Source organism: Cetorhinus maximus, chromosome 1 (genome assembly GCF_964194155.1).
Source record: "Cetorhinus maximus chromosome 1, sCetMax3.hap1.1, whole genome shotgun sequence".
Taxonomy (NCBI): Eukaryota; Metazoa; Chordata; class Chondrichthyes; order Lamniformes; family Cetorhinidae; genus Cetorhinus; species Cetorhinus maximus.
This window is the reverse complement of record NC_135879.1, coordinates 175792267-175819830: the sequence shown is the minus strand read 5'-3', so window position 1 is coordinate 175819830 and position 27564 is coordinate 175792267. Positions and strand designations below refer to the sequence as shown.

At 44.8% G+C, this 27564-nt stretch overlaps 1 protein-coding gene across 1 annotated transcript in view; it reads right to left on the bottom strand.

The window, feature by feature from the left end:
• LOC144685518 (potassium/sodium hyperpolarization-activated cyclic nucleotide-gated channel 1-like) overlaps window positions 1–27564 on the bottom strand; it is a 324879-nt gene that overhangs the window by 109639 nt on the left and 187676 nt on the right. Inside the window, exon 5 of the mRNA XM_078550109.1 lies at window positions 14873–15019. Coding sequence (XP_078406235.1) covers window positions 14873–15019 — 147 coding nt within the window. The remainder of the gene's footprint in view (window positions 1–14872; window positions 15020–27564) is intronic.

Sequence of the window (27564 nt, the reverse complement as noted above, 5' to 3'; positions counted from 1 at the left end):
TGGCCCACCCCACCCCGATGCTAGTTGAGGCCCTTAAGTTGAATACCAATGATGGATGGGGAAGTTGTCAAGTGGGAAGCCTGAAAAGAAAACCCTGTCGAGTTAGCTCGTGGGCTCCCAGGGGCTCCCTCATTCAAAGACATTCAATGTTTGATTGAGGAATGCAGCATCAGGAAGATTGGTCAGGGGTGGTTGCTGAGAGCACCATCATTGACTACATTTAAGGCTAAGATAGGCAGATTCGTGGTCGTTCAGAGAACCAAGGATTATGGGGAGCAGATGGGAAAGTGGAGTTGAAGTTCAAGATCAGCCATGATCATATTCAATGGCAGAGCAGGATCGGTGGGCCGTTTGTTCTTCTCCTGCTCTTATTTCTTATGTTCTTATGTCCTCTCACTGCCTCCATGTACCTCCACCTACTCAGCTATGGCAGGAATGCACCCAAAGTGCAGCACAATCATTGACATTTTGCCCTCTCTCTCTTTCAGGAGAAGGTGGCACACAATAGAATGGAGCAGAGCAGTCCAGTGGGGGTCAAGAATGCCTGCATCTCCTGAGCCCTATAGAGAGATGGTCCCCCGCCTCTTGGGGCCAGCAATGACAGAGCCAGTATCATCTGGCATCGCTATGACCATTAAGGATGACGGTATGTTCCTGCCTTAAACCTCATTTCAACTCCCAGGTCACCCTCATTCTGCTATCTGGCATGATGAGTAGGATACAGATGGTGTGACCATGGACCTCTTGCTTCCACCTTATCCTCCACCTCCCTCACACCAATCTTTCCTTTCCAAGTTCCTGCTTTCAGAACTGTGGCCTTCTCAGCCACAGAAGCCCAGGAAAGCAAAAGAGATTAAAAGCACGACACCGATGAAGAGGCCCCAGGACTTGCTCTGACACTCAGATACAGGCACTGCACAAACCTTAGAGAGTACAGTGAAGTATACAGGTGGGATCAGCACATGGTGTGTCATCTGGGCAGGAGTGGGCTGTGGCCAGGCTAGGGGGACAGAAAGGATGGTTTGTATGCCAGCTCACCAGACAGAGAGGTTGCATATGTGTTCCGCTGCAGAGGCCTCAGATGAGGACCTCAATGGGGCGGCATACCGGATGCTGCTAATATGCATGCACCCTCAGATGCTGGGTGCACTGGCTGGCCTGCCAGGCAGCATCCTGAAACTGTCAAAGAGGACGGCTAGGATTTTCCGTGCCTGCCAGCATTGGGCGTGTTCGGGGCTGTGAGCAGACAATATGGCAAGAAGGCCAAAAATCAGTTTCACAATGTTGTGAAACCAGTTTGCCATCGTCTGCTCCGTCCATCGTGTCCTCCGCCATTGGACATTGTGAACCTCATTGTAATATATCAGCATATCATTATTAGGCCTGCCTACCGGAATCGTCCGCCCCATCGCTGGATTGTCCGCCCACGTCGACGTGATTGCATGCCGACATGTTTCACAACAGCATATAAAAGGCGCACTTGGCAGGCTGCACTTTGAGGGGAGCTCAGAGGTGAGTACACAGGAACATTGCAGAGAGCTCGCCCAGGACGCCTGTTGGACTTCAAGGTTGAGGTGTATTTTAGGACAGACAAAAAGGAAAAGGCGGCAGGGTTGCATTGCTGGTTAAAGAGGAAATTAACGCAATAGTGAGGAAAGATATTAGCTCCGATGGTGTGGAATCTGTATGGGTAGAGCTGAGGAACACTAAGGGGTAAAAAATGTTAGCGGGGGTTGTATATAGACCCCCGAACTGTAGGGGTAATGGGAATGGCATTAAACAGGAAATTAGAGACACATGCAGTAAAGGAACATCTGTAATTATGGGTGACTTTAATCTGCATATAGATTGGGCAAATCAAATTAGTAACAATACCCTAGAGGAGGAATTCCTGGAGTGTATACGGGATGGTTTTCTGGACCAATACTTGAGGAACCAACTAGAGAACAGGCCATCCAAGACTGGGTATTGTGTAATGAGAAAGCAATAATTGGCAATCTAGTTTGTGAGGCCCCTTGGGGATGAGTGACCATAATACGACAGAATTCTTCATCAAGATGGAGAGTGACATAGTTGATTCTGAGACTAGGGTCCTGAATTTTAATAAAGGAAACTACGAAGGTATGAGGTGCGAGTTGGCTATGATGGTTTGGGAAACGTTATTTAAAGGGATGACGGTGGATAGGCAATGGCAAACATTCAAAGAGCGCATGGTGAACTGCAACAATTGTTTATTCCTGTCTGGCGCAAAAGTAAAACAGGAAAGGTGGCCAAACCATGGCTTACAAGGGAAATTAGACATAGCATTAGATCCAAGGAAGAGACATACAAATTGGCTAAAAAAAACAACAGACCTGAGGATTGGGAGCATTTTATAATTCAGCAAAGGAGGACCAAGGGATTGAGTAAGAAGGGGAAAATAGAAGACAAAAGTAAGCTTGCGGGGAACATAAAAACTGACTGTAAAAGTTTCTATAGGCATGTGAAGAGAAGAAGATTGGTGAAGCCAAATGTAGGTCCCTTACAGTCAGAAACAGGGGAATATATAATGGGGAACAAAGAAATGGCTGACCAACTAAATACATACTTTGCTACTGTCTTCACAAAAGAGGACACAAATAACATAGCATAAATTTTGGGGAACACAGGGTTTAGTGAGAGGGAGGAATTGAAAGAAACCAATATTAGTAGAGAAATGGTGTTGGGGAAATTGATGGGATTGAAGGCCGATAAATCCCCAGGGTCTGATAATCTACATCCCACAGTACTTAAGGAAGTGGCCCTAGAAATAGAGGATGCATTGGTGGTCATCTTCTGAGATTCTATAGACTCTGGAACAATTCCTACAGATTGGAGGGTAGCTAATGTAACCCCACTATTTAAAGAGGGAGGTAGAGAGAAAACAGGGAATTATAGACCAGTCAGCCTGACATCGGTAGTGGGGAAAATTCTAGAGTCCATTATAAAAGATTTAATAGCTGAGCATGTGGAAAACAGTGGCAGAATCGGATATAGTCAGCATGGATTTACAAAAGGCAAATCATGCTTGACAAATCTACTGGAATTTTTCAAGGATGTAAATAGTAGAGTTGATGAGGGGGAGCCAGTGGATGTGGTTTATTTGAACTTTCAGAAGGCTTTCGACAAAGTCCCATTTAAGAGATTAGCATGTAAAATTAAAGCGCATGGGATTGGGGGTAGTGTATTGAGATGGATAGAAAACTGGTTGGCAGACAGGAGACAAAGAGTAGGAACAAACGGGTCTTTTTCCGAATGGCAGGCAGTGACTAGTGGGGTACCGCAGGGATTGGTGCTGGGACCCCAGTTATTCACAATATATATTAATGATTTAGATGAGGGAACTAAATGTAATATCTCCAAATTTGCAGATGACACAAAGCTGGGTGGGAGGGTGAGCTGTGAGGAGGATGCAGAGATGCTTCAGTGTGATTTGGACAAGCTGAGTGAGTGGGCAAATGCATGGCAGATACAGTATAACGTGGATAAATGTGAGGTTATCCACTTTGGTAGCAAAAGCAGGAAGGCAGATTATTATCTGAATGGCTATAAGTTGAGAGAGGGGAATGTGCAACGAGACCTGGGTGTTCTCTTACACCAGTCACTGAAGGTAAGCATGCAGGTGCAGCAGGCGATGAAGAAGACAAATGGTATGTTGACCGTCATAGCCAGAGGATTCGAGTACAGGAGCAGAGATGTCTTGCTGCAATTATACAGGACCTTGGTGAGGCCACACCTGGAATATTGTGCGCAGTTTTAGTCTCCTTATCTGACGAAGGATGTTCTTGCTACAGGGACTGATTCCTGGGATGGTGGGACTGACATATGAGGAGAGATTGAGTCGGTTAGGATTATATTTGCAGGAGTTCACAGGAATGAGGGGGGATCTCATAGAAACCTATAAAATTCTAACAGGACTAGACAGGATAGATGCAGGAAGGATATTCCCGATGGTGGGGAAGTCCAGAACCAGGGGTCATAGTCTGAGGATACTGGGTAGACCATTTAGGACTGAGATGAGAAGAAATTTCTTCACCCAGAGAGTGGTGAGCCTGTGGAATTCGCTACCACAGAAAGTAGTTGAGGCCAAAACATTGTAAGTTTTCAAGAAGGAGTTAGATATAGCTCTTGGGGCGAAAGGGATCAAAGGATATGGAGAGAAAGCGGGAGCAGGCTATTGAGCTGGATGATTAGCCATGATCATAATGAATGGTGGAGCAGGCTCGAAGGGCTGAATGGCCTATTCCTGCTCCTATTTTCTATGTTTCTATTTTTCTATTTGGGGAGAGGGAAGGGGGTGGGTGGGGGGCAAGGGCTGCCCTGCGGTTGAAGTGACTTGGTGGGATACAAGGCCTGCAGTACAGTTGAGGCAACTTGGGCAGGAGAGGGGCAAGGCTGACCTGCGGTTGAAGGTAGGGCACAAACACGTGCAGGGCTTTTGGGGGGTGTGAGCAAGGGGAGCAGCCACACGTGTTGGAAACCTTGTATAAAGTGACCTTTCCTCTGCAGTTGAGACAGTTCAGACACAGCCACATTGATATGATTGGAGTCGGGCCCCTAGCTTTTCTGCCCACTCAAGCAACACAGAGGCATCAAAGTGTCATCAAGTGCTCCAGAGCTTTTCACCCCTCGGGCACAAACTGCAAAGTAATGAGTGTTTTTGTGGACTGCAGAACATTTGGGTGACTGCACACGTTATCAATCTCCTCGCTAAGGCTGCCACGGAGCAGTCACTGCTGGAGGCGCTCACAGCCTCTTGCAATATCATCATCCCTTTTTGGACCAGTCTCCCCATGGTTCAAGCTAACAATGCAGCCTTGCAGTGTGGGTTTGGAGAATGCCTGCGCCTGAGCTGAGAGCCAAACATGCAGTCCAATGGGCAAAGCTGCCGCCAATCGGTCAGGTGGACTGGGCTGGAGGTGGATGGGGTTTCGTATAGTCATGCAGCGCACTAAACTCTGGCTATCCAAGTGGTGGCCAGCACTCTCTGGGATGTGTTAAGGGGCCTTCAGACTTAACCAAGGCAGGTTCTTAGTACACCCATGCTAACACATGTGTTGCTCTCTTTCATCCTGCAGGAGTACATCAGGATCATGGAGCTTGGTGAACTAGCTCTATGCCTCATGGTGTACAGAGAGCGGAAATTACGGAGAGGAGAGCGACTGAGGCGCCTGGCTGTGTAGAGGGAGGAGCAGTGCCTTCTGGAAGAAGGGGCGGCTGGGGCTCCCACAAACGTTGCTGAACAGCCACAGAGAGCCGTCGCTGGTCAGCATCTAGCGACACCCAGGGTCTATAGATGCTGCCTTTCATTTCTGCAGATGACCACAAACCAGTGTCGCCGAAGACTGCGCATGTCTAGGGAACTGGTCAGTCACATCTGCCGGCTCCTGCGGATTTGGCATCACGGGTACATGAAGGGCACCCACTGCCAGTGGCTGTGAAAGTGACTGTGGTACTCAATTTTTACGGCAATGGCTCTTTTCAGGGCTCCACAGCCGACCTCAGTGGGATATCATAACCGTCCACCCACAAATGGATCCATGAGGTCTCGGATGCCATCTTCGTGAGGGCACACAACTTTGTGCATTTCACCAAGAGAACCAGGATGCAAGAACGATTGGATTTACTGAGACCTCGGGTTTCCCAAAGGTGCAGGATACTATCGACTGTACTCATGTGGAGCTCGGATCTCCATCACAAGGGTCAACTATGTCAACTGCAAGGGATTCCGCTCGCGGAATGTGCAGCTGGTGTGTGATCACCACAAACGCATCCTGCTGGAGTGCGCACGGTTTACAGGGATTATCCATGACTTCTAGAGTCTCAGTTGGTCACAGATCTCTGAAGTCTTCCTGGGTCCGCAGAGGTTGCAGCGACGGCTGCTCAGGGACAAGGGCTACCAGCAGACGCGATGGCTGATGACACCCTTGCTGTGGCCTTAGACTGCAGCAGAGCGACGCTATAATGAGGCTCATGCTGCAACTTGCAGCTTGGTGGAGCAAACCATCGGGATGCTGAAATTGATGTTCCGGTGCCTGGACTGGTCTGGTGGAGCCCTGCAATACGGTCCACAGTCGGTGACACGCATCGTCGTTGTCTGCTGCGCCCTTTACAACCTGGCGCTGCAACGGGGACAGGAGCTGACTGAGGAGGAGATGGAGGAGCTGGAACTCTCCTCCGATGAGGAGGATGCTGATGGGGATGAGGGTGAGGAGGTCCTCGAAAGCGATGATGATGGGGATCAGGTCCTTATACTGACCAGACGAGGCAGACGCACTCGGGAGGGCCTCACAGCTGCTAGATTTGTGGAGGATGATGACGACAAGCAGTGAGGAGACACCACAGATCCTCACATTGCATCTGTGAACGTTTGACTTAGCGATGGAGTTGCGCCTGCGCAGCAGTGCAGGAGCGACATCCTGGAGCAAGGTCTCCATGGCAGCCGCCATCCTAGCAGTTTTGACCTCGGTGCATTGGCATGCCGGCACTATCACCTCAGCGTGAAGGTGGACTGACTCCTCCATCGTGCCTGACAATCTAAGAAGTGCAGCGGACATCCCTTCCTGATGTTCCCGAGCTTGCCTTTGCAGTTCCAGCAACTGTGACATGACTGAGTCCAGAGGCTTGTCATCTGACTCGGACTCAGCAATGTTTTGGCCCCCAGCTGTCCTCCGAGTGCCGGACACCTGGGACGTCCCTGCCACAACCTGCTGTGGATCAGAAATTGTGATGTGTTCACCAGATTATGATCCCGAGGCTATTCTAAAGCTAGGTCCCACCAAGGTATGTGTCTCTGTGCTGGTGGAAGGTGTGGGTGAGTGCTGTGATGGGGCTTCAAGGAGGGTGCCTTCAGATTCTTCTTTGGAGGTTTCTTCAGGGCTTGATTGGAAGCCCTGGGTCATGCATTCTGTCGGCTGTTTTCCAGATGTACCTGTGGAAGCAAGGGGGGATAATTAGTACATGGTAGTGGCCTGTGAAACAGGACACATCACTCACAGCATCATTATCTGATGGATGCTGCACTGCTGGATCTTCACTTGGTAGAGCACTGCTGACTTACCGTCAGTACAGGAATGGTCCGGATCGTTGCCAGCCAGCTGGATGGCTCTTTTTTTTAAAGTCCACGGAGGACTTTAATTTCAGGCATTCCTCCACTGGTCTGAGACCTCTCCCCCATGTTGTGTGCCAGCCTGTCCTACATGAATCGAGATGGAGTAAGCAGGATGCCTGTCAGGCCAGATGATAAGGATGCCTGGCATGTGTGGGTGGTGAGTGGTGCTATGGATGGGATGAGGGCAATGACAGTGAGTGTGAGAGAGTGAATGGTGATGTCCCTTGAACTGACAGTGAGTGAGGACCCTGTGGATGTGTGATGGGTTTGTGATTGTGTGAGTTGAGAGTGATGAGAAGAGTGGAGGAACGGAGAAGATCATTCATCCTTTTGCAGCACTGGGTAGCTGTCCTCTTTTGAAGGGCATTGGTGCTGACCGCCACTGCCACTGCCTCCCAAGCTTGGTTGGTCATGCCGCTACCCATCCTGCAGTCAGAGCCGGGGTAGAGGACATCGCAGCGGGCCTCCACGGTGTCCAAAAGGTGATCGAGGGATGCATCATTAAACCTGGGGACTGCAGCCTTTTTGCCTTTCATGGACATCTACCTGCAGTAGTCCTGGGTTGGAAGCACTGAAAGGTGTGCGCGCGGCTGGACTTTAAATATGGTGCCCGGCATGATGAAGTAGCGAGGTGATGGTACGGCAGTCAAACGACAGCCTGCCTGCCATGGAAATGGTGTGTTTCCCGGGAATGCATAATTAATGCAGCAGGTTTGGGGCAACATGGCGTGAAAGGCCGCCATTGCGGCCGGCGGGTAAAACGACTGCACTTTGTGCAAATCTGGGACGATTCTGCCCAAAGGATGAGTCCGGCTCCAAGTTGGCAAGGGGGGCGTGGCACAGAACTTCTCTCCCTGCAGCCTCTTCTCCATCTCCCTGTCATGCTGCTGACCTGGAGGTACAGTCACTGCTGTCCTGATACATGCTGCAGCCTTTGTGGAGTGGACAGATCACCTACTCCTCTGCTATCCCTGAGAGGATGCATCAACACTCTCTGGAAAAACCACCACAACTCATTCAAAAACACTCTGGAGCACTTCCAGACACTTTGCGACAGAAAAAATTCTTGTAGGGTAGATAAAGGGGAACCAGTAGGTGTAGTATGCTAGATTTCTAAAAGGCATTCGATAAGGTACCACACATCATGTTAATACACAAGATAAGGGCTCATGGATTGGTTAATGGACAGGAAGCAGAGAGTAGGGATAAATAGGGCATCTTCAAGTTGGCAGGCTGTGACAAATGGAGTGCTGCATGGATCAGTGGTGGGGCCTCAGCTATTTACAATATATGTCAATGATTTATATGAAGAGACAGTGAGTAAAAATGTCTTTAAGTTTGCTGATGATACAAAGCTGGGGGGAATGAAAACTGTGGGGGGTACACAAAAAGACTACAAAGGGATTTAGACAGATTAAGTGAGTGGGCAGCAAACTGGCAGATGGAGTGAAAATGTGGAGAGGTGTGGGATTAGTCACTTTGGTTGTAAGGATAGAAAAACATAATTTTTTTAAAAGGCGTGAAACTTGTAAATGTTCATGTTCAGAGAGACTTGCATGTACTTGCACAAAGCACAAAACATTAGCGTGCAGATGCAGCAAGCAAATGGCATGTTGGCCTTTATGGTAAGAGGATTGGAGTACAAGAATAACGGAGTCCTGCTACAATTGTACAGGGCTTTGGTGCGACCACACCTGGGATACTGTGTGCAGTTTTGTTCACCATATTTAAGGAAGGATATACTTGCGCTGAAGGCATTACAGCGAATGTTCAGATGAATTCTCCCTGGGATGATAAAGTTGTCTTATGATCAGAGGTGAGCAGGTTTGAGGTAGTATCCTCTAAAAACTCATTTTACTCCACTTTACACCTCAAAGACTTCCCCAAAACAGCAGCAATTCATGGGATAATTCAGGCCAAACACTATCAACTGGTGAATTCATATTACTTAACAAATTCACACTTTCAGTACACACTCACCACTGGGAGTATATATCAAAAGTTTACACTCCCTATAATTTTCTATTATTGATGCTAATGCCTGTAAAATTGCAAGTCTTGCACCCAAATTATGATTTTATTCTCCTACCAGCCAAAGCTGTTTGTAGGAGAAGAAATCTGAAATTTCTTCCTTTGGTCTCATTATGCAGAAGTTATAGTGGAGGTTTTGTGTTACATAAGCAATGTCACTTCAGCTATGCCTAGAATAATGTAAAATTCAAACAAAATATCAGATCAAGATGATTCAATAAAAATTCCATCAATTTGGAATAAATAATTTATTTGACATATTCTACATTATTTCTGATCAAGAACTGATATTTGGCACTCTACCTGAAGCTCGATGCATTAGATTTTAGTTCTTTATCATCATCTTGATAAATGCAAGTGCAGTGAATTGAAATAAGGAAATATTATCTGCTACTCTCTTAGAAATGGTTGGGCTATGACAAGCAGGACTCATTAACACCTCCTTAGATTTGATGTTCATGGACACAGAACTCTAATGATACCACTCAGGACTTGGCTTAGCTATCTGACTTGAGAACTGAGAATTGAGGATTCATACTATTGTGTTAAAATAAGCAACAAATTACAAATGATTCCACCTCTCCCCTCACCCACACCACCCCCCCCTCACCCCCAACCACTCCACCCAACCCCCAGCAAAGCCAACTGAGGGTTTTAAATCCTGAGCTGCTATAAATTCCTAGTATTTGCTGTTTTTATTACAACGACTAATCAGTGCATTAAAACAGAAAAGGTTGGGAAAACTCAGCAGGGTCTGGCAGCATCTGTGAAGAGAGAAACAGGGTTAACATTTTGAGCCTGTATGACTCTTCTCCTGCTGAGCTTTTCCAGCGTTTTCTGTTTTTATTTCAGATTTCCAGCATCTGCAGTGTTTTGCTTTTATATTACTAATCAGTGTATCTTAGCACCAAAAGGTAATTCAAGTAATTTGCTTTTAAAAAGGGGGAAAAAACCCAGATAGTGGGTGATCTTCTTAAGGTCAACTAGCAATGGGCAATAAAACCCCCAAATTAAAAAAATTCAACAAGCTAATCATTAAAAAGATTATAAATTGAAACATGAAATGTCAGATATTTAACAAATATTAAATCAATCTATAAACTTAAAAGGTGTTGCAAAACTGGTTTTCACATGAAAAATGTAATTTATATTCTTAATGAAGCATTTAAGTCAGGGCATATTGACAGTATAATTGGTATTCTTGTTTATCAGGTTTGAGAGAAAATAGCAAAGTTGAGTACCAGCGCACAGGGGTGATCTCATGATTTCTAGTGCAGTTTTGAGGGTTAGACCACTGTTCTTCTACAGCTGGAGGTCAAGAGGCATGCTGTATTTGTCTTTCCTGCATCAGTCCTTTGCTCCTTCTGCTAGGTTGTGCAGTAGGCTTTCTGAAAAGGGCCTTGTTGAAAAGGCTTTCAAGAAGTGGCTAGACTGTTTGGCAGTTTCTCAGTTTTAGGTTGAGGCTATACATCAGGTGGCTGACTGGTATATGGCACACAGCCTCTTAATGCAAAAATTTAAATGACAAGGATAGGGTTTCACTATGGTGAAAGAATTTGTTTTCTATAGCTAACAATGTGAGTTGTGTTAGTCTATTTATCCTGGTGGACCTAACAGCACAGGGACAGGATGAGCAGAAGAGGACAGCGGACTTTAAGGGATGCCAATGGCAGGTCATGGCATTTTAGGTAGCCTGAATTGTTTTCCAAAATGAGCGGCATACTGACCAAGATATTCATTCAACAGGGAGGGGCAGACTGTATGTAGTTTATGTGGAACGCAACATATTCCATGTACGAAGTTGAGATGATCTTCACAGAGAAGCATAGAATACTACAGCAGAGAAAGAAGCTGTTCGGACCATCGAGTCTGTGTCAGCTCTTTCGAAGAGCTATCTAGTTAGTCCCATCCTCTCACTCATTCTCCATATCCCTTCAATTTTCTTACTCTTTCAAGTATTTATATAATTTTCTTTTAAATGCTGCTATTGAATTTGTTTCCACCACCCTATCAGACAGCGCATTCCAAATCCTAACCATTCATTGCATAAAATAATTTTTCCTCATGTTGCCTCTGGTTCTTTTGGCATCACCAGAAATCTGTGTCCTCACATTATTGAACCTTCTGTCATGGAAAATCAAAAAGAAGGATTTCAAACACTTCTATCAAATCCCCCAGTCTTCTCTGCTCTAAGGAGAACAACATAAGCTTCTCTAGTCTATCCACGTAACTGTAATGATCCACAAGAAATGTTTTACTAGATCTCTTTCCTATCCTCTCAAAAACCTTCAACTTCTTCTTAAAGTGTGGTTCCCAGAATTAAGACCATAAGACGTGGGTGTAGAAGTAGGCCATTCGGCCCATCGAATCTGCTCCTCCATTCAATGAGATCATGGCTGATCTGATAATCCTCAACTCGACTTTCCTGCCTTTTCCCCATAACCCTTGATTCCCTTACTGATTAAAGATCTGTCGATCTCAGCCTTGAATATACTTAACGACCCAGCCTCTACAGCCCTCTGCGGTCAAGAATTCCACAAATTCACTACCCTCTGAGAGAAGAAATTCATCCTCATCCCTGTCTTAAATGGGCGACCCCTTACTCTGAGATTATGCCCTCTGGTCCTAGACTCTCCCACAAGGAGGAATAACCTCTCAGCATCTACCCTGTCAAGCACCCTAAGAATCTTATAAACTCGCTTCTCATTCTTCTAAACTCCAATGAATACAGGCCCAACCTACTCATCCTCGCCTCATAAGAAAATCCCTCCATACCTGGGATCAACCTAGCGAACCTTCTCTGGACTGCCTCCAATGCCAGCATACCTTTCCTTAGATAAGGGAACCAAAACTGTTCACAGTATTCTAGGCGCGGTCTAACTAGTGCCTTGTTTAGTTTTAGCAAGACTTCCCTATTTTTATACTCCATTCCCTTTGAAATAAAGGCCAACATTCCATTTGCCTTACCTATTACCTGTTGAACTTATACGTTAGCTTTTTCGGATTCATGCACGAGGATTGCCAAATTCCTCTGTGCTGCAACTTTCTGCAGCCTTTCTCCATTTAAATAATATTCAGCTCCTCTATTGGATATGAGACTTCAGCTGGTGCTGAACTAATGTTTAATATAGGTTTAGCATAACTGAGTTTTGTACTCTATGTCTCTATTTATAAATCCCAAGATGTCATGCACTTTATTAACTGCTTTGTTAACCTGTCCTTCCACCTTCAAAGACTTGTGCACACACATCCCCAAGTCTCTCTGTTCTTGGAATCCCTTTATAACCGTACCACTAAGCTTGCATTGTATCTCCTCGGTCATCCTATCAAAATGTAAGAACTCACTTTTCTGCTTGAATGTTATTTGCCATATGTCTGCCCATTTCACCAGTCTTCTTGAAGTCTATTACAATCTTTGCGTTTACCATGTTTTATAGTTTTGTGTCGTCTGCAAATTTCAAAATTGTGTCCTGTACCGTGTAAATCCAAGTCATTAACGTCTATCAAAAATGGCAGTGGTCGTAGTATTGAACTGTGGAGAACACAAATGTATACCTCCCTCCAGTCCAAAAAATAGCCAGTCACCACAACTCTCTATTTTCTATCCCTTAGCCAATTTTGTATTTTTTTTGCAAGTGATGATGGAGAGAGTGTGTTCTCAAGATTTCCTTTCATAGAGTCATGGGGTTGAATTTTCCCCCCGTTGGAGGTTTGTGCGGGGGCGGGCGGAAGTGAGCACGAACCAGATTGGCGTCCCCATTCGGGGGCGTGCAGCCATTTTACATGGGCGGGCCAATTAAGGCCTGCCCAGTGTGATGCGTGCCTGGAAGCGCTGTGCGTTCCCTGTGCAGGCGGGGGGTGGGGGGGGATTCCCTGAGTTGGGGCTTGCGCTCTATTGCACTTGCGATTAGTTTAAGTTCTGGAAAATTTAATAGAGGTGAAAAAAAAATTAATGACATGTCCCCTCATGTGAAACTGTCACATGAGCTGGGACTTGTCCATTAACGTTTTCAAAATTTTTTATTTAATTAATAAACCCTTCTTGAAACCTCATCCCGCCCGTGGATGAGGGTTCATGAAAAATGTGTAGGCTGCCTGGGCTCTTTGCCTGCTGCCGACCTTAAGGTTGAACGGGCAGCATTTTTAACAACTTTAATTACTTTGTTAATGGACTTAATAGGCCTTTGACAGTTTGGCGGGTGCTCAGCTGCGTCGGCTGCACACCCGTCAAACTGACAATCTAAATGATGCGCGGTGACGTTGGGATGCCCGCCCGCCCTCGCTTGCTGATGGGAAAATTCTTCCCTTGGAGTTATATGGCACAGAAACAGGCCCTTCGTGTCCGTGCCGGCCATCAAGCACTTTTCATTCTTCTTCTGTTATCTGATGACCTTGACTTGTTCCCATGCTCTCAATCAGGTGGAGGTGAGCCCAGTGTACAGGAGACAAAATTGTTTCTGGTGACTTAGAGGATAGACAATGAATTGCCCCGAAGGGGTTGGCTCTCATTGAAGCTTGCGGAGCATTACCGTCTCCTGGAGAGGACATTTTACTCGAAACTGCTTGAATGCATCCTGTTGAGTGAGTTATGATTTGTTCATTAATTGTTGAAAAGGACAGATCTTACCATTGCAAGGCAGCTGGCTGTTCCTGCTGCTGTCCTTCGTTGCTCCATTTACAGCTATGCACCTAGAAAATGCTTTGTTGTACCAAAGTAGAAGGTGAGTTAACTGATCCTGTACAATATTCAATCATTCAAAGATCTGATCAGTGGAGCTGGTGTGACTACTGTGTTCTTTGTTACTCCCTCCAGTGTCATGTTTGGATCTCTGAAGGGCAGGTTATACAGGTGGCAGGTTGGGAGGTTTTGCTTCCATAGATACCATGAGTTCTGCAGCAAGATTGTATTCCAATGCATACTACCTTTGAACATGGCTGCCCAGGAACATCTAAAGTTCAGGAAGCTAGTTCTCCCATGCGATTGGGATTTTGTAGATGACCTAGACTGCAGGATTTCCATTTGTGTAGAAATATGTTAGGTGGGGGATGTACCCTCTGTTAAATTAGTAACCTGAAAGTTGGCTAAAGGCCTTTATGACTTGGAAAATGTTAGGTAATAAGGTAGGGTAACAATAATCACGTATAATAACATGTGATCATTGAACATGCATTCTGCACTCTGAGCTTCTTTGATGGTCTAGTTCTTTTAGCTTTTAACAGTTCTATGACCAGTGTGCACAAATATAGGGAGTAAAAGATATAGGTTTATATGGTCTCTTGGTGGAGAGGGTTTGCGTGGGAAACTTTGCTGTTAGTATGTATTGTGGAAATAAGTTTGATCTATCTAGATTAAATGTAAAATCATCAACTGTTTACAATCTAGTATGATGCAATCTAATCTACCACTCCAGTAAAACATGTGGCCTATGATTTTAGCAGTTGTGCATTAAAACACAGCTCATTGATATAGCTGTGACAGGCATGAGATAAAATCCTTTTGAACATATTTTGGCTATTGAAGTAATATTGTATGTGCTAAACTCTTTCAGGACTGTCTAAGCCTACAATCTAAATTCACCACCATTACTCAAAATATGAATCACCAGTATTATCGCTAAAATGAAAATATCTCACCAAATTGAGCCAAGGCGCTTATAAATATGTTACCGAATATCTCACCAAATTGAAACAATGTGCATAGAAATATGTTACCTCCCTAAGTGGATCATTCAATTCTTCCAGAATACTGTCTTCATCAAAGATCTTGCCTTGGTAGCGGTGCTCATAATAGTCGTGAATCTTCTGCCGCATATCAGCAGGCAGCTTGTGGAAAGACATGTACTGTTCCACTTGTTTGTACTGAAATGAAAAGGAGAAACACCATGTTAGATTAGCTGATTTGTCTCCCACAGGAGCGGGAAAAGACACAGAGCTAATGAAGTTGCTCCACAGTACGTTCTTTTCAAAGAAATGTGATGTGAAACAAACTGCTGAACAAAATGGGAACAAAATACACAATATATAGGCATTTAAAAAAATAAATTAACCAACCTAGATGATAGGCCACTGCACATAACAGAGGGTGTGGTCAGGTTTGAAAAGAATATGAGAGAAAACCAGATAAATCAAGTAATATTTAGGTATTGCTGAAAAATAGACATGCCTAAGCTGTTCATCTTGTACTCATCAGGACTCTCACTAGAATACCAATATAAGGGGGAAAACAACAATTTACACTGTATGTGAAGAGACTGCTGATTGGTTGGCAAGTGACACTGCCATGGAGAATGCACCAGAGATGATGACTGACAGTTAACTGCCAAGCATTGTTTGAAATTTAAACCAGGCTGCTTGACCCTGATTGGTCAAGACATTGACCTAAGGAATGAGTCAGCGAATGGCTGTCCCTTATTTTGTTTAGCTGAAACAGATGCAATGTATGTACATGTTCTTTCTGTCTGCAAAGAACAGGGCCCTGTGTATTATTAATACACAGGTGCCAACCAATCAGCACTCTCTTCACTAACAGAATAAATTGTTGTTTTTTCCCCCTTATATTGGTATTCTTGTGAGTGTCCTGATAAGTGCAAGACGAAAAGCTTAAAAGTGTCTCTTTTTTCAACAATACTCAAATTCTGTACTACCAAATGACTATTTAACATTTAGGTGGTACAATGCCTCAGTTTTAAAAGCTGGCATATTGTGATTGAGACAAGGGGGTCATTTTGACTTTGAGTGCTGCCAGGTATACGCCTCTCCTGAATCTCATTTCCAATGGCTTCAATAACAGGCAGCTGAATCAATGTCACTAGTTTCAGTCAAAAGTCAAAATTATGCCCAAGGACTTCCATAATTGTAACCCCTTGAGAAGGAATGAGTTAGAGGTGGAGATAAATTCAATATGGGAAAACAGGAAAAAAAATAAAAACTTTCATGTACAAAAATAACAGCTGGAAATAGCTGACAAGGACAGATGCCTAATACAATTGAACCCAGTTGTAGATAGGAACTTATAAATGCTTGCATAAGCCGTGCTATGATGGCTTGTGGTTAAAGTGGAATTTGTTAAGTGAAGGCATGAAGTTCCCTCCTAACATCACCTTTGACCTTTTATGAACATGAGAAATAGGAACAGGAGTCAGCCATTTAGCTCCTCAATCCTGCTTCGCTACTCAATAAAATCACGGTTGATCGTCTGCCTCAGTTACCCCTTCCTGACTATATTCCCTGATACACTCAGTATCCAACAATCTATCTATGTCAGCCTTTATCATCAGGTTTTTCTTCATGCAAAGTTTGCCCCTCAATATCAATGGATACTCTTATTACTGATGAGAAAGGCATTTTAAGAATTAAAGAATGTTATTTTTTTTACAAAAAGACCTCTTCATATCAAATAGTTAGCTCACTCCCTGGCCTTTGGCAACTTTGGAGATTTAATCCCTATTTGCCATTGAGTGATATGTTCCTTTTACATATATATTGTTTATGGAGCCTTAGAAGGAGGACAGAAAGTTAGACTAATCTGTTGTTTATTGTTCCCAAAATCTTCTCTAGTATAAATAGGTAAATTCAGAGGGAAATATGTTACTTTATAGAATGACTACAATTGGATGTAGGTCTGTAATATAAATGGGTTATAAATTTAAGCAAAGGTATGAATATAGGAACAGGATAGGCCATTTAGCCCCTCGAGCATGTTCTGCTGTCCATGGCTGATCTGCGACCTAACTCCATGTGCCCAACTTTGCCCCATATTCCTTTAATCTTGGACAAACAAAAGTCCAGACTTAAAGTTAACAGTTGGCTGAGCATCAACTGCTGTTTGTGGAAGGGAGTTTTGAAATTCTACCACCCTTTACATGTAGAAGTGCTTCCCAAATTCACTCCTGAAAAGTATGATCCTAATTTTAGACTGTGGCCCCTAGTTCTAGACTTCCAACCAGTGGAAACAGTTTCTCTCTATTTACCCTATCTGTTCCCCTGAATATTTTGAAAATTTAGATCAAAACCGCTTAACCTTTTAAATTCCAGGGAATACAAAATCTTGTTTGTGTGATCTCACCACTCAATTCAACCCTCTGAGTCCAGGTATTATTCCAGTACATCTACGCTGCAATCCCTCCAAGGCTGATGTGTCCTTCTCAAGGTTACAGTACTCCACGGGACAGAAAGGATGAGCACAGAGCTCCATCTCACAGGAGAAATTACCCTCAACACAGGGTTCACAGGCAGAAAATAAAGCTTCTTGGACATAATTGAGCAAATAGTACTCAGGAGGCTAAGGGTTTCAAGTTGGGTGGTCAAACATGGACAAGGAAAGCTTTTGCTAATTACCACCCAGCGCCCTCCCTTGGCTGTTGAACATTACTTGGAAGAAGCACTGTGGGTGACAAGGGCACAGAATGCACTCTGGGTGGGGGAAATGCATGTCTATAACCAAGAGTGATTTAGTAGCACCACTATTGATCGAACTGGCCAAGTCCAGAAGGACATAGCTGCCTGACTAGGCCTGTTACAGGTGCTGAAGAAACCAACAAGGGGGAAAACCTACTTGACCTTGTCCGCACCAACCTACTTGTTGCAAATGCATCTGTCCATGACAGTATTGGTAGGAGGTGCCCACCTTATTGTCCTTGTGGAGATGAAGTCCTGTCTCCACAATGAGGGTACCACCCATCATGTTGTGTGACACAACCACCGTGCTTAATGGGATAGATTCAGAATAGATCTAGCAGCTGAAAACTGGATATACATAAGGCTCTATGGGCCATCAGCTGCAGCAGAATTATATTCAGCCACAATCTGTGGTCCAGCATATGCCTCTTTTGACCATTACCATCAAGCCAGGATTCAATCCAGGTTTGATGAGGAGTGCAGAAGAACATGCTTTGGGCAGCACCAGGCATACCTAAAAATTAGGTGCCAAGCTGGGTTAAGCTACAACTCAGGACTACTTGTATGCCAAACAACAGAAGCAGCAGACGGCAGACAAGTTAAGCGTTCCCAGAGCCAACGATTCAGGTCAAAGCTCTGCAGTCCTGCCGCATCCAGTTGTGAACGCCGGCGGACAATTAAACACAAACTGGTGAAGGAAGCTTCACAAATATCCCAAAACTCAATGCTGGGGAGCTCAGCAACCATCTTCAGCCAGAAATGCTGAGTGGATGATCCATCTTGGCCTCCTCCTGGGGTCTCCAACATCACAGTTGCCATTCTTCAGCCAGTTTGACTCATTCCACAAGATATCAACTGCGTACAGCAAAGGCTATGGGGCCGAAAACATCCTGGCAGAAGTACATAAGACTTGTACTCCAGAATAGCCATGCCCTGAGACAGGCTATTCCAGCGGAGGCAATGGCGTAGTGGTATTGTCACTGGACTAGTGATCCAGAGACCCAAGGTAATGCTCTGGGGACCCGGATTCGAATCTGAATGCTGGAATTTGAATTCAATAATAATCTGGAATTAAAAGTCTAATGATGACCATGAAACCATTGTCAACTGTTGTAAAAAACCCATCTGGTTCACCAATTCTCTTTAGGGAAGGAAATCTGTCATCCTTACCTGGTCTGGCCTACATGTGACTCCAGACCCACAGCAATGTAGTTGACTCTTAAATGCCCTCTGCAAATGCCTAGCAAGTCATTCAGTTGTATCAAACCGTAAACATCTGGGGGCTAGTGCCTAAATTGGGAGAGCTGTCTGACATAGTCATCCTCAAGGAATCATATCTTACAGATAATTTCCCAGACACCACCATCACCATCCCTGGCGCACAGGTGGCGGCACAGTGGTATACAGTCGGGAGGAAGTCTCATGGCATCAGGCCAAACATGGGCAAGGGAACATTCTGCTGATTACTGCGCACCACCTCAGCAGATGAATTAGTGCTCCTTCATGTTGAACACCACTTCGAGGAAGCAAGGATGCAGAATGTAGTCTAGGTGGAGAACTTCAAAGTCCATCACCAAAGTAGCACCACTACTGCCTGAGCTGGCTGAATCCTAAAGGACATAGCTGCTAGACTGGGTTTGCGGCAGGTGATGAGGGAAAAACATACCTGACCTCATCTTCACCAACCTGCCTGCTGCAGATGCATCTGTTCATAACGGTGTTGGCAGGAGTGACCACCAAACAGTCACTATGGAGACAAAGTCCCACCTTCACATTGAGGATACCCTCCATTGTGTTGTGTGGCACCATACCATGCTAGATTTCGAGCAGATCAGGCAACTCAAGACTGGGCATCCCTGTGGGCCAGCAGCAGAACTGTAATCGAACATAATCTATAACCTCATGGCCTGGCATATCCCTCACTCTACCATTACCATCAAGCCAGGGGATAAACCCTGGTTCAATGAAGAGTGCAGGAGGGCATGCCAGGAGCAGCACCAGGCATACCTAAAAAAAGAGGTGTCAGCCTGGTGAAGCTATAACACAGGACTACGTGCATGCCAAACAACATAAGCAGTAAATGATAGCTTGGGAGCTAAGTGATCCCAAAACCAATGGATCAGGTCTAAGTCCTGCCACATCCAGTCGTGAATGGTGGTGGACAATTAAACAGCTCACTGGAGGAGGAGGCTCCACAAATATCCCCATCCTCAATGATGGGGGAGCCCAACACATCAGTGCAAAAGATAAGGCATTTGCTACAATCCTCAGCCAGAAGTGCCCAGTGGATTATCCATCTCGGCCTCCACCGGAGGTCCCGAGCATCACAGATGCCAGTCTTCAGCCGATTCGATTCACCCCATGTGATACCAAGAAATGGCCGAAGGCGCTGAATAATGCAAAGGCTCTGGGCCCTGACAATATTCTGGCAATACTACTGAAGACTTGTGCTCCACAAATTGCTGCCCCCTAGCCAAGCTGTTTCAGTACAACTACAGCACTGGCATCTACCCGGCTACGTGGAAAATTGTTCAGGTAAGTCCTGTATACAAAAAGCAGAGCAAATCCAACCTGGCAAATTACCGTCCCATCAGTCTACTCTCAATCATCAATAAGGTAATGGAAGGGGTCATCAACAGTACTATCGTGCGGCACTTGCTTAGCAATAACCTGCTCACTGATGCCCAGTTTGGGCTCCGCCAGGGCCACTCAGCTCCTGACTTCATTACAGCCTTGGTTCAAAGGAAGATGGCTGTGGTTGTTGGAGGTCAATCATCTGAGCACTAGGACATCACTGCAGGAGCTCCTCAGGGTAGTGTCCTTGGCTCAATCATCTTCAGCTGCTTCATCAATGACCTTCCATAAGGTCAGAAGTGGGGATGTTCACTGATGATTGCACAATGTTCAGCACCATTCGTGATTCCTCAGATACTGAAGCAGTCCATGTGCAAATGCAGCAAGACCTGGACAATATCCAGGCTTGGGCTGACAAGTGGCAAGTAACATTTGCACCACACAAGTGTCAGGCAATGACCATCTCCAACAAGATAGAATCTAACCATCGCCCTTTGACGTTCAATGTCATTACCATCACTGAATCCCCCCACTATCAACATCCCGGGGCTTACCATTGACCAGAAACAGAACTGGACTAGCCATATAATTATTGTAGCTACAAGAGCAGGTCAGGGGCTGGGAACCCTGCAACAAGCAACTCACCTCCTGAATCCCCAAAGCTTGTCCACCATCTACAAGGCACAAGTCAGGTGTCTGTTGGAGACACTGGCCTAGATAAGTGCAGCTCCAACAATACCATCCAGAACAAAAGCAGCCCATCTGGTCAGAATCCCATCCACCACTTTAAACGTTCACTGCCTCCACACCGGCACACAACAGCAGCAGTGTGTACTGTATACCAGATGCACTACAATGACTCAACTAGGCTCCTTCAACAGCACCTTCCAAACCCATGATCACTACCATCTAGAAGGACAAGGGCAACAGATAAATGGGAACACCACCACCTGGAAGTTCCCCTCCAAGTCACACACCATCCTGACTTGGAAATATATCACCGTTCCTTCATTGTCACTGGATCAAAATCCTGGGACTCCCTTTCTAATAGTACTGCAGGTGTACCTACACCACATGGACTGTAGCGGTTAAAGAAGGTGGCTCACCACCACCTTCTCAAGGGCAACAAATGATGGCTTTGTCAGTAATGCTCACATCCCAAGAAACAATGAAAAAAACCTGACTCCACAAAACTACTGCAGGCTGCTACGAGCTGGCTCTAGCTCTAGCCTAGCCCCCAGGACCTTCTCAGAATCGATGCAAGCATTGTAGCTGGTTCAATTCATCCAGCAAAAATTGGAGATCTACCTCAGGAGGCACAACAGGCACCTGCAGCTTTCCAGAATCATATAGATGATGCCAGAAGCCCATTTTTCAAAGAGCCTTGGGTCTCTGGCTCGTTGCTACTACATTGACCATATTGGACCTGAAATTGGGCCTAAACACATTTCTCCCCAATCATTTTGAAATATAACAGAGAAAATACTTGTCACTTAACTTCACAGTGTTGCATACTTGTAAGAAAAGGCAGAAAACTCCTGTCAAACATCTTTTCTTGAAGACAAAGGGCTCAATGTTCACTTCCAGAGATTTGTCAATGGGAACCCACAGAAGCCAATTTATTTCTGACCTGTCTGGCAATAGCTTGAAGCAATGGTGATTTTAATACTGGAATGGGCAGAAAGCTGCTGCCACCTCAAGAAAATCTGGCTTCCTTTTAACTCCAGGAAAAGGGAGGTCTTAGCTTTCCTTGTGGGGTTTGGTAGAACACTGACAAACATATGAAAATGGAGGAGTAGGCCATTTGGCCCCTCGAGCCTGCTCCACCATTTAATAGGATCATGGCTGATCTGACAGTAACCTCAAATCTACATCCTGCCTACCCCCGATAACCTATCATCCCCTTGCTTCCCAATAATCTATCCATCTCTCCCTTAAAAATATTCGAAGACTCTGCTTCCACCGCTTTTTCAGGAAGACAGTTCCAAAGACTCATGACCTTCTGAGAGAAAACATTTTGCCTCATCTTCGTTCTAAATGGGTGACTCCTTATTTTTAAACAGTGACCCCTAGTTCTAGATTTCCCCCACAAGAGGAAACATCCTCTCCACATCCACCCTGTCAAAGTCCCTCAGGATCTTACATGTTTCAATCAAGTTGCCCCTTAATTTTCTAAACTCCAGCAGATACAAGCCTACCTGTTCAATCTTTCCTCATAAGACAACCCGCCCATTCCAGGTATTAGTCTGGTAAGCCTTCTCAGAACGGCTTCCAACGTATTTACATTCCTCCTTAAAAAAGGTGACCAATACTGTGCACAGCACTCCAGATGTGGTCTCACTAGTGCTCGGAAGCCCTACTCCTGCGGAACCAATTCCAATGGACGGCGATTGCGTCTGGATGCCCGAAAACTGCCTCCCTCGGCAGGTTCTCTTCTCACAGCTCTCCGTTGGCCAACGTTTAAAGGGCGGCCAAAGGAAAAGGTATAAGGATATGCTCAAGGTCACCCTAAAGCATGGAGGCATTAACACCAATCACTGAGAGGAGAACACTGTCGATCGCTTGGCATGGCACCACCTGGTCCACCAGGACGCAAGCTACTTCGAGGCTCAGCAGCTTGACAGCAAGGCGAATGGTGACGACAGAGGAAGGAGAAGGAAGCTAACCCGGGGCTGTGATTTCCACTCCCCTGTGCAACAATGTGCCCCCAATGCGGAAGAACATGTGGATCCAGAATTGGGCCCTTCAGTCATCTGAAGTCTCGCCAAGCCTGACAGACTTCCTCCTTGATTCCAAGGGACCGCTGACAGTGATTTATAACTGAAGCATAGCCTCCCTACTTTTGTATTCAATTCCCCTCGCAACAATTTATAGCATTCTATTAGCTTTCGTAATTACTTGCTGTATCTGCATAGTGTGATTCATGTACTTAGACACCCAGATCCCTCTGCATCTCAGAGCTCTGCAATCTCTCACCATTTAGATAATGTGCTTCTCTTTTATTCTTCCTGCCAAAATGGACAATTTCACAATTTCCCATATTATACTCTATTTGCCAGATCTTTTTCCACTCACTTAACTTATCTATGTCATTTTGTAGCCTCTTTATGTCCTCTTCACAACTTACTTTCCTATCTATCTTTGTGTCATCAGCAAATTTGGCAATCATCCCATCCATCCCTTCATCCAGGTCATTTATATAAATTGTAAACAGTTGAGGTCGCAGCACTGATCTCTGTGGCACATCACTCGTTACATCTTGCCAACCAGAAAAAACCCCATTTATGCCCACTCTCCGCTTCCTGTTAGCCAGCCATTCTTCCATCCATCCTAATATGTTAGCCCCTATACCATGAGCTTTTATTTTCCGCAATAACCTTTGAAGTGGCACTTTAACAAATGCCTTCTGGAAATCTAAGTACAGTACATTCACCAGTTCCCCTATATCCACAGCACATGTTACTTCCTCAAAGAACTCCAATAAGCTGGTTAAACATGATTTCCTCTGCACAAAACCATGTTGACTCTGCCTGATTACCTTGAACTTATCCAAGTGCCCTGCTATAGCTTCTTTAATAATACCTTCCAACATTTTCCCTATGACAGATGTTAAGCGAACTGGCCTGTAGTTTCATGCTTTCTGTCTCCCTCCCTGTTTGAATAATGAAGTTACATTTGCCATCTTCCAATTTAATTGGTCCATCCCAAAATCGAGGGAGTTTCAGAAAATTAAAACCAATGCATCAACTATCCCACTACCCACTTCTTTTAAGACCCTAGGATGAAGTCCATCAGGGCCCAGGCTCTTATCAGCCCGCAGCTCCAGCAATTTACTCAGCACCACTCCTCATGACTGTAATTTTCCTGAGTTCCTCCCTCCCTTCCATTTCCAGGTTTATAGCTGCTTCTGGGATGTTACTTGTATCCTCTGTAGTGAAGACTGATGCAATTCATCTGCCTTTTCCTTGTTTCCATTATTAATTCTCCAGATTCACTTTCTATAGGACAAATGCTCAATTTGCCAACTCATTTCTTTTTAAAATATTTATAGAAACTCTTACTTTTTGTTTTCATATTTCTGGCTAACTTTCTCTCGTACTCTAATATTTCCCTCCTTATTAATCTTTTAGTCATCCTTTGCTGTTCCTTATGTTCTGTCTAATCTTCTGGCCTTCCACCTTTCTTTGCACAGTTATATACTTTCTTTTTACAGTATCACAGTATCTTTACAGTGCAGAAGGAGGCCATTTTGGCTCCCTGAAAGAGCATTCCATCTAGTCCCACTCCCCTGACTTATCCCTGTAGCCCTGTACATTTTTTCTTTTCAGGTAGCAATCCAATTTCCTTTTGAATACCTCGATCAAACCTGCCTCCACCATCTTTTCAGGAAGTTTGTTCCAGACTCCAACCACCCTCTGGGTGAAATTCTTTTTTCCGCACATCACATTTACTCCTTTTGCCAATTATTTTAAATCTATGCCCTCTAGTTCTTGATGTTCCTTTGAGTGGGAACAGTTTCTCACTATTTACAATGTCCAAAACCTTCAAGATCTTGAATACCTCTATCAAATCTCTTCTCAGCCTTCTTTTCTCCGAAGAAATCAGTCCTAACCTCTCCAATCTATCCTCATAGCTACAGTTCTTTATCCCTGGAACCATTCTTGTTAATCTCCTCTGTATTCTCTCTAATGCTTTCACATTCTTCCCCAATTATTTTAAAAAGCACATGGAGAGCGAGGGGAGTTCATTTTAAAAAGCGTGCGGAGAGCGAGGGAAGTTCATTTTAAAAAGAGCGCAGAGAGTGAGGGAAGTCCATTTTAAAAGGAGCATGGAGAACGAGGGGAGTTAATTTTAAAAAGAGCGCGGAGAATGAGGGGAGCTCATTTTAAAAAGAGTGCGGGGAATGAGGGGAGTTCATTTTAAAAAGAGCACGGAGAGTGAGGGAACTTCATTTTAAAAAGAGCGCGGAGAGCAACTGATTGGTGAGTAGGAATGTGGGTTTTCTAGTCTTTAAAGTAAAACTAAGGTGTTTAGTTTTGTGTTTAGGTCTCTAGTCTTTATCTTTTCTTTCCTATAAATAGCTTGTTAAGTATAAGATTGATACTGGTATAAAAATTAATTACAATAAATTGTAAAGAGCGGGGGATTTGCCAAGCATAAAGAGCAGGAATATTAGAGTAATTAATTCATAAATTAAATAAAATACAACAGTGATGGCAGGGCGGGTGATATGTTGCTGCTGCAGCATGCGGGAGCTGCTGGACACCAAGGTTATCCAGGGTGAACACATCTGTAGAAATATTTGCAGATTGAGGAACTTCGGATCCGAGTTAAGGAGCTGGAATCCGAGCTGCAGACATTGCGCTACATCAGGGAGGGGGAAAATTACCTGGACACTTTGCTCCAGGAGGCGGTCACACCCCTCAGATTAGGTAATTCAAACTTGGTTGTGATCAGGGGCAGGAAGGTGTGACTGCAGGTGAGGCAGGTTTGGAGACCCAGGGGATAGTGTTCGAGGAGCCTCGGCCCTTGCAACTGTCCAACAGTTATGAGATTCTTGCAAGCTGTGTGGATGAGAGCGGGGGCTGCTGGGAGGATGAGCGAACTGACCACAGCACCGTGGTACAGGGAGCCATTCAAGTGGGGGGAGGAAACAGGAACATAGTAGTGATAGGGGACAGTATAATTAGGGGGATAAATGCTGTTCTCTGCAGCTGTGAACATGAGCCCCGAAGGCTGTGTTGCCTGCCCGGTGCCAGGGTTAAGGACATCTCCTCTGGGCTGGAGAGGAACTTGGAATGGGGGGAGGGATGGATCCAGTTGTCGTCGTCTACTTTGGTACTAACGACATTGATAGGACAAGAAAGAAGGTTCTACTGAAAGAATTTTAACAATTAGGAGCTAAATTAAAAAGCAAAACCTCCAAGGTAATAATCTTAGAATTACTACCTGAGCCATGGGCAAACTGGCATAGGGTAAATAAAGTCAAGGAGTTAAATGTGTGGCTCAAAGATTGGTGTCAGAGGAGTGGGTTTCAGTTCATGGGGCGCTGGCACTAATACTGGCGTAGAAGGGAGCTGTTCCGGTGGGACGGGCTTCACTTTAACCATGCTGGGACCAGTGTCCTGGTGAATTGAGTAACTAGGGCAGTAGAGAGGGCTTTAAACTAATAGAGTGGGGGAGGATTTTGGAGAGGGGATACATAGGCTTACAAAGCAAAAAGATATGGCAGCCTTGCAGGGCAGCTATTTAGGTAACGATACCCAGAGTGTGACAGGAAGGGACAGAGTGTACAAACATAAAAAAACAAGCAGCAAATAGAATCAATGGGGGAAAAATGGTAAAAAGGCAAAATTAATGGCTGTTTACTTAGATGCACATAGTATTCAGAACAAAATAAATGAATTAATGACACAAATAGGCGTTAATAGGTAAGATCTTATAGCCATTACGGAGATGTGGATACAAGCAGATCAAAGCAGGGAACTAAATATTCAGGGGTATGTGACCTTTCAAAAGGACAGGCAGGAAGGAAAGGGTGGTGGGATAGCTTTGTTAGTATGGGCTGGAATAAGTACGATAGCAGGAAATAATCTTGGATCGGAAGATGTAGAATCCATGTGGATGGAGGTAAGAACCTTGCACCCAGGAATATTTAACACCCAGTCCTGCCCTTCTTTGAGCCAAGTCTCTGTTTTAGCAATAATGTCATAGCTCCTTTTGTCAACCTGTGCCTGTAGTTCACCAATCTTATTAGCCACACTCTGTGCATTCACATACATGCACGTTAATCCTGATTTAGGCTTTTTAACTTTCCCCCTTGCTCTGACCCCATCTAATGGCTTACTATAGCCTACTCTAGTTCTATCAAACTATTTACCTTGATATTACTCTCTGATATATCTTCCTTATCAGTTTTTACTTCTCTACTTCCCACCGCCAGTTTTTCTCCTCTCCTCAATGAATCTCCCCTCAGGTTCCCACACCCTGCCAATCTAGTTTAAACCCTCCCCAACAGTGTGATGCTATTTTTGACCTTCCTAGTTACCCTCAGATGGTGTGTCCGTCCCTTGGACTTTTTCTTACGCATTGGAATGTATCTATTCTGTGTATTCTGAAATATCCCCTTAAATGTTTGCCACTGCATCTCTATTGAACTATCCCTTAACGTAATTTGCCAATTCACTTCAGCCAGCTCTGCTTTCATGCCCTCATAATTACCTTTAAGTTTAAAAACACAGTCTCGCATCCACTCCTCTCTCCCTCAAACTGAATGTAAAATTCAATCATATTATGGTCGCTGCTACCTAAGGGCACCTTCACAATGAGATCATTAATTAATCCCATCTTGTTGCACAATGTCAGGTCTAGTATAGCCTGCTCTCTGGCTGGTTCCAGAATATGCTGTTCTAAGAAACTATCCCAGAAACATT